Here is a 17,445-nt window from a genome sequence, read left to right as displayed (position 1 = left end):
TGTAAGTAAGGAGATGGTCTGTCACATACTTCACAGGGAAAGGAGAGCGCTAATACAGAAAGCTAGTGTAGTCAGAGTTACGGTACTGTTCCTACTGTCCCATTGGGGCTTATCTTTTTTATTGTATTCCTATCTTAAAGTCTTCTCCTGGATTTGTGATTAATGCTGGATAGATAGAAAATAAGACACAAATTCTTTTGTACTTCCCCCTCCTGAAGTATCAAAGCAGGAGAAAGCTTATAAAAAGTGCCTCAGTTTCCCTGTTCAAAACATGCCTCAATACTGTCCATTCATTCACAGATGCTTAGTCCTTGTCTACCATATGCTTTAGAAAGAACTGCTGTCAGTTACAAAACAAAACACTGCATTCACACCTCCTCCTCCAGAAAGTTTCTGCTTATGATTTTATTTTGTAAAAATTCAGGATATTACATTAGATTTACAGTCAAAGAGCATGGATTGGTAAGATTTTCTAACAGTATCTACTTGCTGAACAGAAATTCACCTGAAATTCTAAACTGAAGAAATGACAGGCTCAAGTCTGTGCCCCTCTGAGCTCCTAGGACGTGGAGAGCCTCTGCTGCCACCTTTTGCCTTCTTTGGACCCGCTACGAGGCAGAAGGAGTACTTGGTTCTGTCTTAGGTGTTACATGTTATAATGCTGCCAACTGATGAAAGGCAATGACTCTGTTGTTCAACTACTACCTTTACGAAGAGCTAGTAAAACCCAGCGAGCAACTTACCGACCGGTGAAATAAAAAGACAATTAGGGACTCGGCACCAGCATCAGCTACAAATTTTGCCAATCACTGGTGCTCCCTGGCTAATGGCAGGCAACTACAGCTCCCAGAACAACAGGAGGCAGTTCCTTTTGCTAAGCATCGTCTACTATTTGTTTCCTTGCATCCAAGTGGACAAAAGCAAAGGAGAAGACGCACAAAGGGACCAGTAAATTCAAATAATGAAAAGTGGGGAGAAAATGGTCTTGAATGTAACATCAGAAGCATGAAGGTAGTTTGAAATCTTCAGCCAAATAGTTGAATTGGGCCTATCTCCTAAACTTTGGGATTGTCACTTACAAAAATGAAAGCAGAGATACAAGAAGGGTGCAATTTTTTTGGTATGAGAATTTTTTAGCATCTTTACCTTAGGTATTATTAGTGTTTTGTGTACCGTATGACTTTAAGATTATTATATATCCCCCTTTACCATGTGTAGTCAATTCGTACCTTTTTGATTTTTGGAGAGGAAGATGTCTACGTTTTGTTTTTTAAATGAAAGCTACTGGGAAAAAATCCAGTTTACTTAAGAGGAATTTGTAGAAAGCAATCTATTGCCTTTAGGAAGGATATTTATATTATCATTATTCAAGATCTATAACTCTTCAGTTACTTGTGTTAGCCTATCTTCTACTCCCTTGCAAAATTTATAAACAAAATTTATAAATTTATTTTTCTATAGTTATTTTATGTGATCTGTTTTTATAGAGACCTTTATTTTAGGAGTGTGGAGAGTAATGAAATGGCGGTAAATAACTTACTCTAAAACTCCTGAAGCTGACATGAAAGCGGACAACCCAGTGGTCAGACATTGGCCAAAATGGTACAGGACAATATGGGGCTGGCAGCCGGCTCCTCTAGTCAGGCTGGACTGCCTGCTGCCATGGACACTCTGTCACAGAGCAACAGTATTTTTTTTTCCTCTCGTGCTCCCTTCTCTTACATATTCACAAGAACAGTTCAGATTCAGAAAACATGCCTGACATTTACTCAGAAACCAAGGGAAAATGGGGTGGAAGGGCCCTTCAGTACTGATAGCCTAGATGCAGACAGATCAAAGCTAAATTCAATTTAGCCACCTCAGGCAGAAAAAGTAATTGAATTAAACTTCCTCTAAATATGATAAGTTTGGGGGATCTTAAAACCAGGCACAAAGAACCAGGTTAGAGTGAGCTGTTGCGGATTAAATGAATGCACCGAGCTCTAGCCCGCCCCCCCCCCCCCCCCCCCCCGCCAGGGAGTTTGATGAGCTGCTGATTGCCTCTATCACTTTACTACTGAGGCTGAAAACTGATTAAGCTGCTTATGGGGCTCCAGGGGCTAATGGGCTGGCCCACCAGGAATACTGCTGTCACTGACTTAAGGAAGCTGCGTGGCATATGTGGTTTGATTATTATAAGGGGGGAAAGTCCACAAGGCATAGGAAAGCTTTAAAAAGCAGGATTTATCACACCAAATGGATACACTACTTTGACACCCTAAAATGAATATGGAACTTCTCTGATTCTTTCTCTTCATCTGGCATAAAAACTCATTTTTGAAAGGCTTCCTCAAAGAGTATTCACTTTGGACCCCGCCCATTCTGTTTGAAACCACCTTAAAAGAATACGTCCAGGCCTTTAAACATACTTCTCAGGTGGCTCCTCAGATACTGTGTCAGGTAGAGTCCTAGAAAATAGGTGAGTGTCTGATGGATATTTTAATTGCGTCTTCTCCTTGCATGCCACTGGGCAATAGTAATTAAGAATAAACCTTTCGGGGCGCCTGGGTGCCTCAGTGGGTTTAAAGCCTCTGCCTTCGGCTCAGGTCATGATCCCAGAGTCCTGGGATGGAGCCCCCCATCTGGCTCTCTGCTCAGCAGGGAGGCTGCTCCCCCCCCCCCCCCCGCCTTCCTCTCTGCCTACTTGTGGTCTTTGTCTGTCAAATAAATAAAATAAAATCTTAAAAAAATAAATAAAATAAACTTTTCCCCACCCCGGCCAGCAGATCATCGCTGCTTGTTTATGTAGTAAGGGTACGTGGGCCTGAAGAAGTGGGAGGAGCTGATGTGTGCAAACACGTTAAGCCTGATGCACATGAGAAAATTAAAACACTACCGTTCTCTCAGACCTTCCCAACTAAATGCCCTAAAACCACTTGTACCATTTAAAATAACTTTCCTCCCTCAGGGTGTACAAAGAAAACACAAGTCTTAAGTTAAAAAACAACACTTAAAGTAGTTTTAAAGTCTTGAAAAATGACTGAAGGATTTGAACAGTTTTTAAGTGGACCTCATTTCCCTGGGCAAAACCACCAGTGAGGAAAACAACAAACAACAGAATTGGAGCAGTAGGAGATACTCTGGAAGTTGCCACAATTGTTTTTTCAATTGACTCTTGAAAGAATAGATACATAGAAAGTACTGCTTTCATTTAGTGTCTAAAAGCTTCTGAGGGAGTGAGTTGTTGATTTAAATGATTAACCAAAGCTTAACATATTCAGAACTTTGGGCTGAACAGACTAGATGTTGGTTTTCTTCTTGGTTGCTATCCTGGTCAGTCATTAAAAGGACAAGCACCAATACAAATTTTAAAAGATGATTTTGACTCTTATATGCTCTCTTATGTTTTATTAAACTTTAAAGTCCTCCAACTGTTTGACTTAAGCACAAGTCAAAGAGCTTCCTAGAGTCACTGCCTTTTAGATCTTTTTCTCCTTGTACAATTTTCTTGAGATATTCTCATACCATAAAATTCACTCTTAAGTATACAATTCAATGGGTTTTGGTATATTCACAGTGCAATGTGCACCCAGTGTGCAACCTTCACCACCATGTAATTCCAGGACATTTTCATCAGCCCCAAAGGAAACTCTGGGTCATTAGTAGTCACTCCTCATTCCCTTGGTCTCCCCACATGCCGGCAACCACTCAGCTATTTTCTGTCTCTATGGGTTTGCCTATTTTGGACATTTCATTTAATGGAATCATAAAACATATATTTTCTGTCTGGCTTCTTTTGGCTTGATGTTTTTACGGTTCACTCTTGTTGTAGCCTCTATTGTTACTTTGCTCCTTTTTATGGCCAAATAATATTCCATTGTCTGGATATACAAAAATTTTTTTTTTTATTTGACAGAGAGAGATCACAAGTAGACAGGCAGGCAGAGAGAGAGAGGAAGGGAAGCAGGCTCCCCACCGAGCAGAGAGCCCGATGTGGTACTCGATCCCAGGACCCTGAGATCATGACCTGAGCCGAAGGCAGCGGCTTAATCCACTGAGCCACCCAGGCGCCCTGGATATACAAAATTTTATCTGTTCATCCACTGATGAACACTGGGTTACTTCTACTCTTTGGCTCTTAGGAGTATAGCTGCTCTGAACATCTTTGTACAAGTTTTATGTGGACACCAGTTTACAGTTCTCTTGGGTATACTCTAGGAGAGGAACTAATTACTGGTTCTTATAGTAACTGTTTAGCTTTTTGAGGGAACACCAAACTGTTTTCCACAGTGGCTCTACCATTTTACATTCCCACCAGTAATGGATGACATATCTAGTTTCTCCACCTATCTTTGCCAACATCTCTTACTGTCCTATAGTATCTTTTTATAATAAGGTTTTCCCCCATTTTGAATAGAAATTGATTATCCAAGCTTATGAAGAAATTACCCCAATGATGGCAGAATTCAGTGCCTAGACCATAATCAACTAAGACACTTTCCCAGTGAGAAAGCAGAAATGAAATGGCCCTTCTGAGCGCTCACCTGCTGCAGATCAGCGAGGGAATACAGGTGGATCTGTTGAAGGAGGTATTCTCTGGGGAAAATTCTGAAAACAAGGACAGAAACATAAATGAACTGCGGTGCTGCCACAAAGCAAGTTTTGTCTCTTTTAAGATCCCTTTCCACCAATACTTTTCTTCCCAGCATTCTCTGAGAAACCTCTTAACAACACCCCTTTTCTTTACACAGATACTAAGATGGAAATAAAAGTTTGATCTTTGACTTTTTTTTAAAATTCCGAAATGAGTTTATTTCAGGACAAAAGGGAGTAATGCTCTGTTTTGTTGTTTTAACTGTGCAGCTGACATACAATATTCTATTAGTTCCAGGGATTCAACAGTGATTAAATAGTCGTATACATGAAGGGATCACCAAGATCATCATCGACGTTGTAAATGAGCTATCTTCTCTGTGCTGTGCACTGTATCACTGCTTACTTTATAAGTTTGTATCTTTTAATCTCCTTGCCCTCTATTATCCCTTACCCCATGCCACTCCCCTCTGTCAATCACCCTATTATTCTCTGTCCCTATGAGTGTTTTATTTTGCTTTCTTAGATTCCACATGTAAGTAAAATCATATGGTATTTGTCCTCTCTGTCCTATTTTACTTAGTATTATACTCTCTAGATCCATCCATGTTGTTGCAAATGGCAAAGTTTCATTATTTTTTAATGCCTGGGTAATATTCCATTGTATGTATATGCTACCTCTTCTTTACCCATTCATCTACTGACAGATATTTAGGTTGCTTCTTATCTTTCTTGGTTATTGTAAATAATGCTGTAATGAATATAAGGGTGCATATTCTTTTCAAATTAGTTTTTTTTCTGTAGATAAATACCCAGAAGTGGAGTTGCTGGATCATATGTGTTTAATTTTAATTTTAATTTTTTGAGGAACCTACATACTATTTTCCATGGTGATGGCAGCAAATTACATTCCCTTTCCCCCAAATCCTCACCAACACTTGTTACTTGTCTTTTTGATACTAACCATTCTGACAGGTGTGAGTGATATCTCATTGTGATTTTGATTAGTGATGTCAGCATCTTTTCATGTTTCTGTTGGCCCTTTATGGAGAAATGTCTTCCGATCCTTTGCCTATTTTTTTAATTGGTTTGTTTTTACATTATTGAATTGTGAGTTCTTTATATATTTTGGATATTAACCCCTTATCAGTTATGTCATTTGCAAATATCTTTTGTCATCCAGTAAGTTATCTTTCCATTTTGTTGAGGGTTTTCTTCACTGCGTGAAAGCTTTTTACTCTGAAATAGTTCCATTTGGTTTTGTTTTGTTTTGTTTTTGCTTATGTTGCCCTTGCCTGAGGAGACAGATCAAAGAAATACTGCTAAGACCAATGCCTAAGAACCTACTGCCTATGTTTTCTTCAAGGAGTTCCGTGGTTTCAGGTCTTACATTTACATCTTTACCCAATTTTGAATTTGTTTTGTATTTGATATAAGAAAATGGTCCAGTTTGCAGCTGTCCAGTTTTCCCAACATCATTTATTGAAGAAATTGTCTTTTCCTCATTGTATGTTCTTGCCTTCTTTGTTGAACATTAATTGAACATATAAGCATGGGTTTATTTCTGGACTTTTCTATTTTGTTCCATTAATTAATGTCTGTTCTTGTGCCATTGCCATAGTGTTCTGATTACAATGGCTTTATAGTATAGTGGGAGATCAGGGTATGATACCTTCAGCTTTGTTCTTCCTTCCAAGATTGCTTTCGCTCCTCAGGGTCTTTTGTGCTTCCATACAAATTTAGGATTGTTGTTCCAGTTTTGTGAAAAATGCCATTAGTATTTTCATAGGGATTCTGCTGAATCTGTAGATTGGAGCTAGTAGATTTGGATAGTACAGATATTTTAACAATATTAATTCTTCCAGTCCATGGTACATCTTTCCATTTATTTGTTTCATCTTCAATTTCTGTCATCAGTGTTTTACAGTTTTCAGTGTATAGGTCTTTCATTTCCTCAATTAAATTTATTCTTAGGTATTTTATTCTCCTGATGCAACTGTAAATGCAATTGTTTTCCTAATTTCTATTTATGATAGTTTTATTAGTGTATAAAAATCCAAGTGATTTCTGTATATTAATTTTGTATCCTGCAACTTTACTGATTCATTTATTCGAATGGTTTTTTAGGAAAGTCATTAGGGTTTTCTATATATAGGGTCATGTTATTTGTGAAGGGTCACAGTTTTACTCTTTCCAGTTTGGATGCCTTTTATTTCTTTTTCTTAAATGTTTCTTGAAGCTAGGGCTTCCAATACCATGTTGAATAAAAGTGGTGAGAGTGGGTGTCTTTATCTTGTGCCTGATCTTAGAGAAAAAGATTTTAGCTTTTCACCACTGAGTATGTTAGTTGTGGGTTTGTCATATATGGCCTTTACTATGTTGAGGTATGTTTCTTCTGTACCCACTTTGCTGTGTTTTCATTATAAGTATATGTTTAATTTTGTCATGCTTTTTCTGCATCTACTGAGATATTATATAATTTTTACCCTTTTTTCTGTTGATGTGGTTTATCAAGTTGATTGAGTCTGTGGATACTGAGCCATCCTTGCATTCCTGGAATAAATCCCACTTGATCACTGTGTATGATCCTTTCAATGTATTATTGAATTTGGTTTGTTAATATTTTGTTGAGGATATTTATGTGCATGTTCATCAGCAATACTGGTCTGTAATCCCCCCGCCCTCTTTTTTTTTTTTTTGGAATGTCTTTGATTTTGGTATTAGGCCAATGCTGGCCTCACAGAGTGTATTTGAAAGTGTTCCTTTTCTTCATTTTTTTTGGAATACTTTGAGAAGGATGGGTCTTAACTCTTCTTTAATGTCTGGTAGAATTCACCTATAAAGCCATCTGGTACCAGACTTTTATTTGTTGGGAGTTTTTTGATTATAGATTCAATTTCATTATTAATAATTGGTCTGTTAAGATTTTCTATTTCTTCTTGATTCAGTCTTGGAAGACTGGGTGTGTCTAGAAATTTATCCTGACCTTTGATTCTAATATAATACAAGGTGCTATGAGTCCCATGTAGTGGCCCAGGGATGAGGACCAGGGCATCAGGTTTCTTGCACCAGCTGGGTTCCTCACAAGCTGTGTCATCTCAGTCAAGTACTTTCATAGGGATTCTGCTAAATCTGTAGATTGGAGTTGGTAGATTTGGAGAGTATGGACATTTTAACAATATTTTTCCGGTCCATGGTACGTCTTTCTATTTATTTGTGTCATCTTCAATTTGAATTTATTTTGTATTTGATATAAGGAGCTAGTAGATTCAGCTTTTTCACTGTTTTATAAAGATGAATGAATACAATGTTTTCAAATATCTTTCTAGTTTTGTGCCTAAATTAACAAATTTTGGAGTTGAGAAAATTGATTGGTGTGGCAACCTGTGTATCTTTGTCTAAAGGCTTCTATGGCTTTCATTAATGGGGACAATGGTGCTGAGTATCACGTTAATGAACTATCCTCTTACATATATAGTGATGAATTTTTGGATAGGTACAGATGGGAATAATGGTATGAAATATTTACATTGGGAGTCTCTGACAAAGTCTAGTATCTTTAGCTGCCGTCAGTTCACAGCATCTGGATAAATAACACTGAATAGGAAACAACGATGAATTATGGGCAAGCAGGTAGGTACCAAAGTGTTGATGGTCAGAACCTTCCCCCACCAACACATATACATTCCCCAAACAAAACTCATGGTGCTTGCTAGCATTTTTTCTGTCTTATGTGGTACTATGCAATCTTCCTGTACCCTAAAGGGAAGAAGCAACCAATTTATCCAACTAACATTTATGACTGTCCACTATATATCAAGCACTGTGCCAGGCACTAGGTAGATAATTAGGAACAAGACAGTCCCAGTACTAAGTTCAAGGAGCACTAAGTCAACTGAGGAAAAGGTATATAAACTGATAACTGAGAATGATAAGTTATGGACAGGATACGTACTTTTAGAATGGTTTAGCATGTTGGATCCCAAACCTTGGCTGTCTATTAAAATCACTTGGGGGTGCCTGGGTGGCTCAATTGGTTAAGTGTCTGCCTTCAGCTCAGGTCATGATCCCAGGGTCCTGGGATCAAGCCCCACATCGGGCTCCCTGTTCAGCGGGGAGTCTGCTTGTCCCTCTCTCTCTGCCCCTGCTAGTGCACTCGCTCTCTTGCGCACTCTCAAATAAATAAATAAAATCTTCTAAAAAATAAAAAAATAAAATCAGGTTTTAGAAGATGACAGTGTATAAGCATGGGGGGAACCCAGAAATTAGTTGTTAAACAAAATAAAAGTCTGCTGGTGATTAGTGCAGCCAAGGTTGAGAAACACTGACCTAATATCTAGCTCATTGGGCAATTCAGTGTTTCAGTTCAGTATGCATTATTGGACAAACCCTAGAGACTAAATCATTCATTCCTCCATTCATCTTTCTATCCATCCAATACTGATTAAGCACACCTATGTGCCAGCCCCTGTACTAAGCCACGGAAGAAAGGGCATTGAACCTATTAGATGAAGTCCTTCCCCCATGGATGCCTGGGGTAGGCATATGCTAGTTTGGAGTTCTCCTGGGAAGTATGACAGGCTCTGGAGAATTCTGCTGATGAGCTCTGTTTCATCCACAGAAATGAGAACAGACCGAGTGGCAAGGCCCTTATATTCTGGGAAATACAGTACAGTTTCAGGCTGGGTTCCCTTCAACTCTGTTGCTTCAAGGCCTCACCTGTGGCAGGAAGTGGGTGCGCATTCCAAGCCCAGTGAGGCAGGTTGTAGGGCAAGTGTCTACTCTTCCAAGTGAGAATAAGCTTCCCTACCACAGAGAGGCTCCCTGTTGTAGAAGGTAGACCACTTCCTTTTTCAACAACACACATGTAAGACAGAGAGGATTGAGAGATCTATTCCTCATGGCACCCTATAGTGTTAAGCACCAGTAACAGTAAGGGGAGCCCACTGTGGGCTGGGCACTTGACACACATCATTTCATTTGATTCTCACAATTGTCTGGCATGTTAAGTACAACCTCCCTTTTACATAAGAAAAAACTGATGCTTAGAGGCAAAGACTAATTTGCCCAAAGTCACAAAGCTGGGATTCAAGGCCAGGACTTCCTGCCTCCAAAGGCCTGTATTCCTTCCAGTTTCTTGAAGGTGGGGGTAGTGGAAGGAAGGAGGTGGGCCATTTAATCTAGCCATACAGTGCATATCTCTCCTAGGTAGAAGTTTCTATCTGTTTAGGCCAGGAGCAATAGAGAGGCACTGGTGCCTTTTAAGCAGGAAAGGGACACTGATATACTTTGTCCTGCCCACTTTCTGAAGGCAATGAGAAGGCGGACAGGCTGTAGGCAGGGACAGTGCTGACACGGATCTGAGAGTCTGTTCTAGGGTAACCACAGAGGATGGTGAAAGGAGGGGAGGGAAGAGATAACACAAGAGACCTTTTGGAAGAACTGACGATGTTTAGAATTAGTGAAAGAGGGGATGACTGGGGGGCTCAGTTGGTGAAGTGTCTGCTTTCGGCTCAGGTCATGATCCCAGGATTCCGGGATCGAGGACTGCGTCGGGCTCCTTGCTCAGCGGGCAGCCTGCTTCTCCCTCTGCTTTGCTGTTCCCCTGCTTATGTTCTGTCTCTCTCTCACTCTGACAAATAAATAAATAAAATTAAAAAAAAAAAAAGAATTGGTGAAAGAGGAGAGAGGAATCAAAGGTGACTGAGATATCTAGCTTAGATGACAGGACGGTGAGGTCAGTGGCCTAGCTAGGGCAGGCTGTCAGACAGGGAAGGGGATAAGGAATTGAGTTTCCTGTGTGCTGACTATGAAGTGCTTGTAGGAGGGGCAGGAAGTATGGCCCTTGGAAATAGGGATGGAGAGATGTGGAAGACTCAGGGGGCACTTCTGACATCAGCACAAAGGTGACAGTTAAAGCTGTGGGAATGGATGGGATGGACCTAGGAGGGAGCAGGAAGGGGCTGAGCAGGGACAGAAGTTCTTTGTTGTTGTTTGTTTACCTTGTGTTGCCTGGAATTCTCTCAAGTATACACTCTGGTGTTCTGCAATTTTTCTCCTACTTGAAAAATTCTTGTTTTGAAAATAACCAGGATGTTCACATGTACTTGGGTTTCTAACATTTCCTCTATTTGTGAAATGTTTGTATCCTCATACCCTTCACTTGGTTACCCCTAATGTTAACATCTTACACAGCCCACGGTGCACTGACCAAAAACTCACAAATGAAGCATTATATAGATTATGGACTTTCTTCAGATTTTACCAATTGTTTTACTAATGTCCCCCCCCTTTTTAAAAAAAGATTTTATTTATTAATTTGACAGAGAGAGAGATATCACAAGTAGGCAGAGCAGCAGACAGAGAGAAAGAGGGAAAAGCAGGCTCCCTGCTGAGCAGAGAGCCCAGGACCGTGAGATCATGACCTGAGCTGAAGGCAGAGACTTAAACCACTGAGCCACCCAGGTGCCCCTGTCCTTTTTTTTTTTTTTTCCTATTCAAGGATCCAATTTGGATATATCTATATAGATACATATATATCAAGCATATATATTTAATATATATTAACATATTTAAGCATTTGCAAGAAATTGAGTTTATACAGAACATATGTGCAGAATAGGAAACCTAGGAGAATCTTAGAGTAGGGCACCGAGGGTAGCAATGTACAATTATCTAATATGGGGACATGGGACATTTGAGAATGGTTCAGTACGAGGCATAATCTTCCAACCACAACTGCTTAATAATGAAATCCCTTAAATAAAGTACAACAAAAGCAATGTGGCAGAAAAGCACTAAGAAATGGAGACAGATGGGGCGCCTGGGTGGCTCAGTGGGTTAAACCTCTGCCTTCAGCTCAGGTCACGATCTCAGGGTCCTGGGATCGAGCCCCGCATCGGGCTCTCTGCTCAGCAGGGAGCCTGCTTCCCTTCCTCTCTCTCTGTCTGCCTCTCTGCCTCCTTGTGATCTCTGTCAAATAAATAAAATCTTAAAAAAAAAAAAAAAGCAATGGAGACAGAGTGAATCAAGTAAGTAGGCTGGAAAACCATTCCAAGATTAGCTTCTGCCTCTTCTGCTGGTTTGTGCAGACGGAGGTCAGCTGGACACTGAGAGCAGGAGAGCGACTGAGATGGGCTGCAGGAGGAACAAACTCGGGGTAGTTCTCGCAGGCCTCTGCCCCTTAGTTCTTTCTGTTCTAAAATCCTAAAACCTCTATCACAGACTATACAGGAGATAAAAAATAATTATAAACTTACAGACCAAATCATACTAGTATGCTCTTATTAGAGTATTACAGCCAGTCAGGTATCCAGTTAACATTTACTGAGGGCGTGAAATAGGCCAGGAGCCATGCGAAGTGCGGGAGATGAATGCGTCAATGCGTCAATGAACACGGTTGACGAGCAGCAAAGACAATTTCCAGATTCTCCTTACTAGGCTGGGTCCTTCCTGCTTCCAAACACTGTTCGTTAATTAACTCCTCTTCTCACAATAACTCACCAACTTTGAGCACAGTCTGCTAATGTTATCTATGTATTTATTTAATGTTTCCACTCAAAATTTGTTTCACATGTTTCCTCTCCCCCAGGAAGCACCTTATCTCTGGTCTCCTCTCTACCACTTGTCCGTGTCTACCTCTGTAATTTACAGGAGGTTAGTCGTAACAGACACAAAGAACTAGAAAATGCAATATGTGTAGAAAAGATAAAGGAACTGAGCTTAGTGTGTCTGGAGAAGACGCAACCAGGAGATATGGTGATGACCCTCAAGTACACAGGCTTTTAAGACTGGATAATGCCGATCAGCTTTTCTTTTCCCCGAGGATGGAAAGTATGGCACAAAAGCACTGAAGTCAAATACGAAAGTAAGTTTCCTGAGAGGGAAGACTGAGAGGTATTAAAATGTATCTCTTGTAGGGATGCTTTTCACTGTAAATAAAAAAAGAAAATATCCTTCTCAGCTCTTCAGAGGTAGCAACACACAGCTTAGAGGAGGTGAGGGTTTTGGAGGCAGGGACACGGGACTTCAGGCTTACTTCCTGCCCTCGGTTAGCTCCTCTTTCCCGCTGCCTGCCATCCTCAAGGCAGAGTTTGGAAGACACTCTCCTATCATCTCCTGTAGGCAGACCATCCATAGTGGAAGCACAGGGTAAATAACATAAAAGCCAAGCCCAGGAAAGCACCTGCAACTACTCATCTGGGCGACTACCAAGGGCTTTTCCCTGCTGTGGGGGAGATGCACAAGTTGGCTCCTCCCACCAAGCTCTTTAGGGAATGGGGGAACAGCAGGAACTCCCAGGGGCGGTTCCCCTTACACAGTGAGTCTTAAAAGGGGTTGTGGAGAATCTGCAGGCCCAATGTGTGCTCAGGGAGCACTAAATTGCTTCAGGCCGAGCTGACAAGGCAGGACTGGACTCTGCGGGGGATGCAGAGAAGAATTCACAGCTACTCCAGGGACCGCTGGGGGTGCCATCTGTCTGGGAGGCGAAGCCCAACATCCCTTAAGATAGTCACGTCAGCATTCCTTTTATTAGTTAATGTATTCAATAAAGAATAAATTATATTTTGTCAGAAAACACAACTTGTGATCAATGTATGAATTTAATGCAAATTAATGGATTTAATGCAATGAATTTAATGCAAATGAAATCCAACCTTCCAACCTCTGTGGCTTGTCACTGTGGTAAAAACCTAAAATCAGAACTTAAATCCTGCATATATTTCATTGCAATAAATAGTCACTGGGTCCATAACCTGTGACAGGCATTGTGCTGGACACTGGCACTTTGGAGAAGACATGGATTTTTCACATCAAAGACTAAGCAGACAAGTGGGATAAGCAGGCAAGCAGGCAGTGAGGAGTGCTGAGATCTGCAGACACACACAGGCAGAGGTGAGGGAAGTCTGCAGAGCACGTGGTGAGGAAAGGCGACCAAGAACTGCCCAGAGGTAATGTGAAAAAGTGGAAGGAAGGGTGTTCTAGGCAGAGGCAGCAGCATGCATGAGAGCAGAGGCTAGGGAGAATATCTTGCTTCTAGGGTATGTATGTATGAGCTGTATGGGCAGATGAAGAGAGCTGTGCATGTGTACAAATATATATACAAACATAGGGACGCCTGGGTGGCTCAGTGGGTTAAACAGCTGCCTTCGGCTCAGGTCAGATCCCAGTGTCCTGGGATCGAGTCCCACATCGGGCTCCTTGCTCAGTGGGGAGCCTGCTTTTCCTTCTGCCTCTGCCTGCTGCTCTGTCTGCCTGTGCTCCCGCGCTCTCTCGCTCTCTAACAAATAAATAAATAAAATCTTTTTTAAAAAGAAAGAAAACATATATATACAAACATATAGCCAGGCATGACAGGTCTTGAATGCCTTGCTAAGCATCTATCACAAAAGAGACGGGGCGCAGCAGAAGTGTAGGAGAAAATCATGGTTCGATCTGTGACTTAAGAACAATGAAAGCAGGAGATGGGGGAAGAGGCAGAGGGATGGATCCCTTTTTTGGTCAATTAGGTGAGAAAGGATAGGGGCTAAAGAGAACTTAAAGGGTTCCTCTGGGGTTGTAGAGAGTGGGCCTACCAGGAGATCGATTTCTGCAGCAGAATCCACAGGTGATGATGACTAACAGGAAGTGAAGGCCAGGAAGGAGCTTGGGATCTTTGGGTTGGTTTCCAGCTAGGTCAGCAGGACAACGGCAGTCCCATTTACTGGCATAGAGAATAAGGAAGAGGAACTGTCTTTGGGGAACAGGGAGTTCAGCTGGGGCAGAGGACTGGAGCTGTCCTGGTCGAGTGTCCGGGTAGTCGCAGTCCAGGTGGGTGATCCAGGTGGGGGAGTCCAGGTGGGTGATCTGCGTGCCCTTAGCCTACAGGTGTTAGGGGAAGCCACGAGAATGAGTCCTCGTCTGGGACAACACACATTAGAAAAAGAGAAGAAAGCGGGACCCTGGCAGAACAGTATTATTTAGGGAGCAGATGCAGGAAGACAGGGAAGGAGCAGCTGATAGGTGGGAGAAAAAGCAGAAGAGCCAGCATCAGTGAAGCCAAGGCAGGAGAGAATTTCAAGAAGGAAAAAGAGGGTCCATGGCATCCAAGGCAGCGGAGAGGTCAAATAATTGAATATGGCTGTCACAAAGCCTGAGATGTTTCTTTTGGATTTGGAAAAAGGGCATCATTAGTGACCCTGGACAGGATGATTTCAGGGGAGGAAGAGGAAAGCCAGACCGCAGAGAGGTGGAAGACCATGGCCTACTCTTTAAAGAAGTTAACCTTAACAAAGGAGAGGAATTGGGCCATGGCTAAAAAGGATGTAGGACTAAGAAGGGACTCCCCACCCCTTTTTAAAAATAAGAAAATGTATTATTTCAAATAAACTTTTTAATTGTAGTTAACATATAGTATCAGTTTCAGATGTAGGACAAAGTGATTCAACCTTATATACGTCACAAAATAAACACTGCAAGTCTGGTCCCCATGCGTAGGTATTACAGTGCTGACTACTCCCTGTCCCGCTCTTCACGTCTCTGACTTCTTTGGAAACGGCAGTCGGTACCTCTTAATCTCCTTCACTATTTCACCCGTCCTTTGCCTACCTCCTCTCTAGCAACCACCAGTTTATTATTTGGGTCTTTTTTCATTTTTTGTTTGTTCATGTTTTGTTTTTTAGATTCTACATACAAGTGAAATCCTATGGTACTTGTGTTTCTCTGACTAATTTCACTTAGCCCACCACTGTCCACATCCACCGATGTGGTGACAGATGACAAGATTTCATTTTTGAAATCAGGTTATGGCTGAGTAATGTTCCATTGTGTATATTTCTATCTGTGTATCAGTTTCTTTAGTCATCCACCCATAGACACGTAGGTTTCCATATCTTGACTACTGTAAATAATGCTGCAATGAACATAGGGGTACTTATATATTTTTGTGTTAGTATTTTCACTTTCTTCAGATAAATCCCCAAAGTGGAATTCTTGGCTCATACAGTTTTTATCCCATTTTTAGTTTTTGGAGGAACCTTTATACTGTTTTCCATGGTGGTTGCACCAAGTATGTTCCCCTCAACAATGCATAAGAGATCCCTTTTTCCCCACATCTTCACTAACACTTAATTTCTTATATTGATACTAGCCATTCTGAAGAGCGACCCATCTTACATGGCTTTGGTTTGCATTCCCCTGATGATTAGTGATGTTGAGTATCTTTTCATTTGTCTGTTTGGTTTCTATCTTTTAGAAAAAAAAATGTTTAATTTAGGTCCTTTGTTCGGTTTTCATTTTTTTTTTATTTTTTATAAACATATATTTTTATCCCCAAGGGTACAGGTCTGTGAATCGCCAGGTTTACATACTTCACAGCACTCACCAAAGCACATACCCTCCCTGATGTCCATAACTCCACCCTCCTTCTCCCAACCCCCCTCCCCCCAGCAACCCTCAGTTTGTTTTGTGAGATTAAGAGTCACTTATGGTTTGTCTCCCTCCCAATCCCACTTTTTTCGGTTTTTAATCAGGTTTTTCTTTTTTATTAGCAATGAGCTTTTTTATATATTTTGAACATTAATCCCTTATTGACAATGTTATTTGTAAGTATCTTCTCCCATTCAGTAGGTTACCTTTTCATTTTATTGATAGTTTCCTTTGTTTGGGCAAAAGCTTTTTGATATTGTCCTAATTGTTTATTTTTGCTTTTGTTGTCCTTGCTGAGGAAACATCCAAAAAAAATTTTTTTTCTTCTAGTGTTGAGTATAATTTCTCTCATTTCTGATTTTACTTATTTGAGCCCTCTCTCCTTTATTCTTGATGAGTCTGGCTGAAGGTTTATCAATTTTGTTTATCTTTCCAAAGAACCAGCTCTTAGTTTCTTTTTTCGATTGTTTTCTTAGTCTCTATTTCATTTATTTCTGCTGTCATCTTCAATATTTCCTACCTTGTATTAATATTGAGTTTTGCTTGTTCTTCTTGTTCTAGTGTCTTTAGGTGTAAGGACAGACTATTTGAGATTTTTGTTTCTTCTGACAGGCCTGTATTGGTATGAACTTTCTTTTTAGAACTGTTTTTGCTGGGTCTCATAGATTTTGGAACATTGTTTCCATTTTCATTTGTCTCAAGGTATTCTTTAAATTTCCTCTTTGGGGGCACCTGGGTAGCTCAGTGGGTAAAGCCTCTGCCTTCAGCTTAGGTCATGGTCTCAGGGTCCTGAGATCAAGCCCGCATCTGGCGTGCTCTACTCTGCTCAGTGGGGAGCCTGCTTCCTGCTCTCTCTCTGTCTGCTATTCTGCCTATTTGCGATTCTCTCTCTCTCTGTCAAATAAATGGATAAAATCTTTAAAAAAAATAAATTTCCTCTTTGGTTTCTCTACTGACCCATTGATTGTTTAGTAGATGTTGTTTAGACTGTAAGTGTTCATTTCTTTCCACTTTTTCCCCTTATAATTGATTTCTAGTTTCATATTATTGTGCCTGGAAAAGATGCTTGATAGGATTTTAATCTTGTTAAACTTATTGAGACTTGTTTTGTGGACTAACATGTTCCATGTGCACTTGAAAAGAATATGCATTCTACTGTTTTGGGATGGAATGTTCTATATATATCTGTTAAATCCATCTGGTCCAAGATGTCATTTAAGGCCACTGTTTCTTTATTTTCTGTCTGGATGATGTATCCACTGACGTAGGTGGGATGTTAAAGTCCCTTACTACCACTGTATGACTGTCAGTTTCTCCTTTTGTTTGTTAATATTTGCTTTATATACTTAGGTGCTCCTATGTTGTGTGCATAGGTATTTACAAGTATTATATCATCTTATTGGGTTGATCCCTTTACCAATATGTAATGTCCTTCTTTGTTTAAAGTCTATTTTCACTTAAAAAATT

The 17,445-nt window shown here is 40.6% G+C and overlaps 2 protein-coding genes across 6 annotated transcripts in view; one reads left to right on the top strand and one right to left on the bottom strand.

The window, feature by feature from the left end:
• Positions 1-17,445, bottom strand: part of PLEKHM3 (pleckstrin homology domain containing M3) — a 1,279,556-nt gene that overhangs the window by 1,170,068 nt on the left and 92,043 nt on the right. For all 5 annotated transcript variants that reach the window (XR_014300430.1, XM_082690010.1, XM_082690013.1 and 2 more), the window contains one exon: positions 4,524-4,587. Coding sequence is in view for 4 of the 5 variants with exons in the window: in XM_082690010.1 (XP_082546136.1) it covers positions 4,524-4,587 (64 nt within the window). In the remaining variant the exon portion in view is untranslated. The remainder of the gene's footprint in view (positions 1-4,523; positions 4,588-17,445) is intronic.
• Positions 1-17,445, top strand: part of LOC309843964 (uncharacterized protein) — a 75,397-nt gene that overhangs the window by 54,646 nt on the left and 3,306 nt on the right. The window lies entirely within an intron of this gene.

Source organism: Mustela nivalis (assembly GCF_964662115.1).
Source record: "Mustela nivalis genome assembly, chromosome: 11".
Classification (NCBI taxonomy): domain Eukaryota; kingdom Metazoa; phylum Chordata; class Mammalia; order Carnivora; family Mustelidae; genus Mustela; species Mustela nivalis.
The sequence above is the reverse complement of the archived record's forward strand: the minus strand, read 5'-3'. Positions and strand labels throughout refer to the sequence as shown.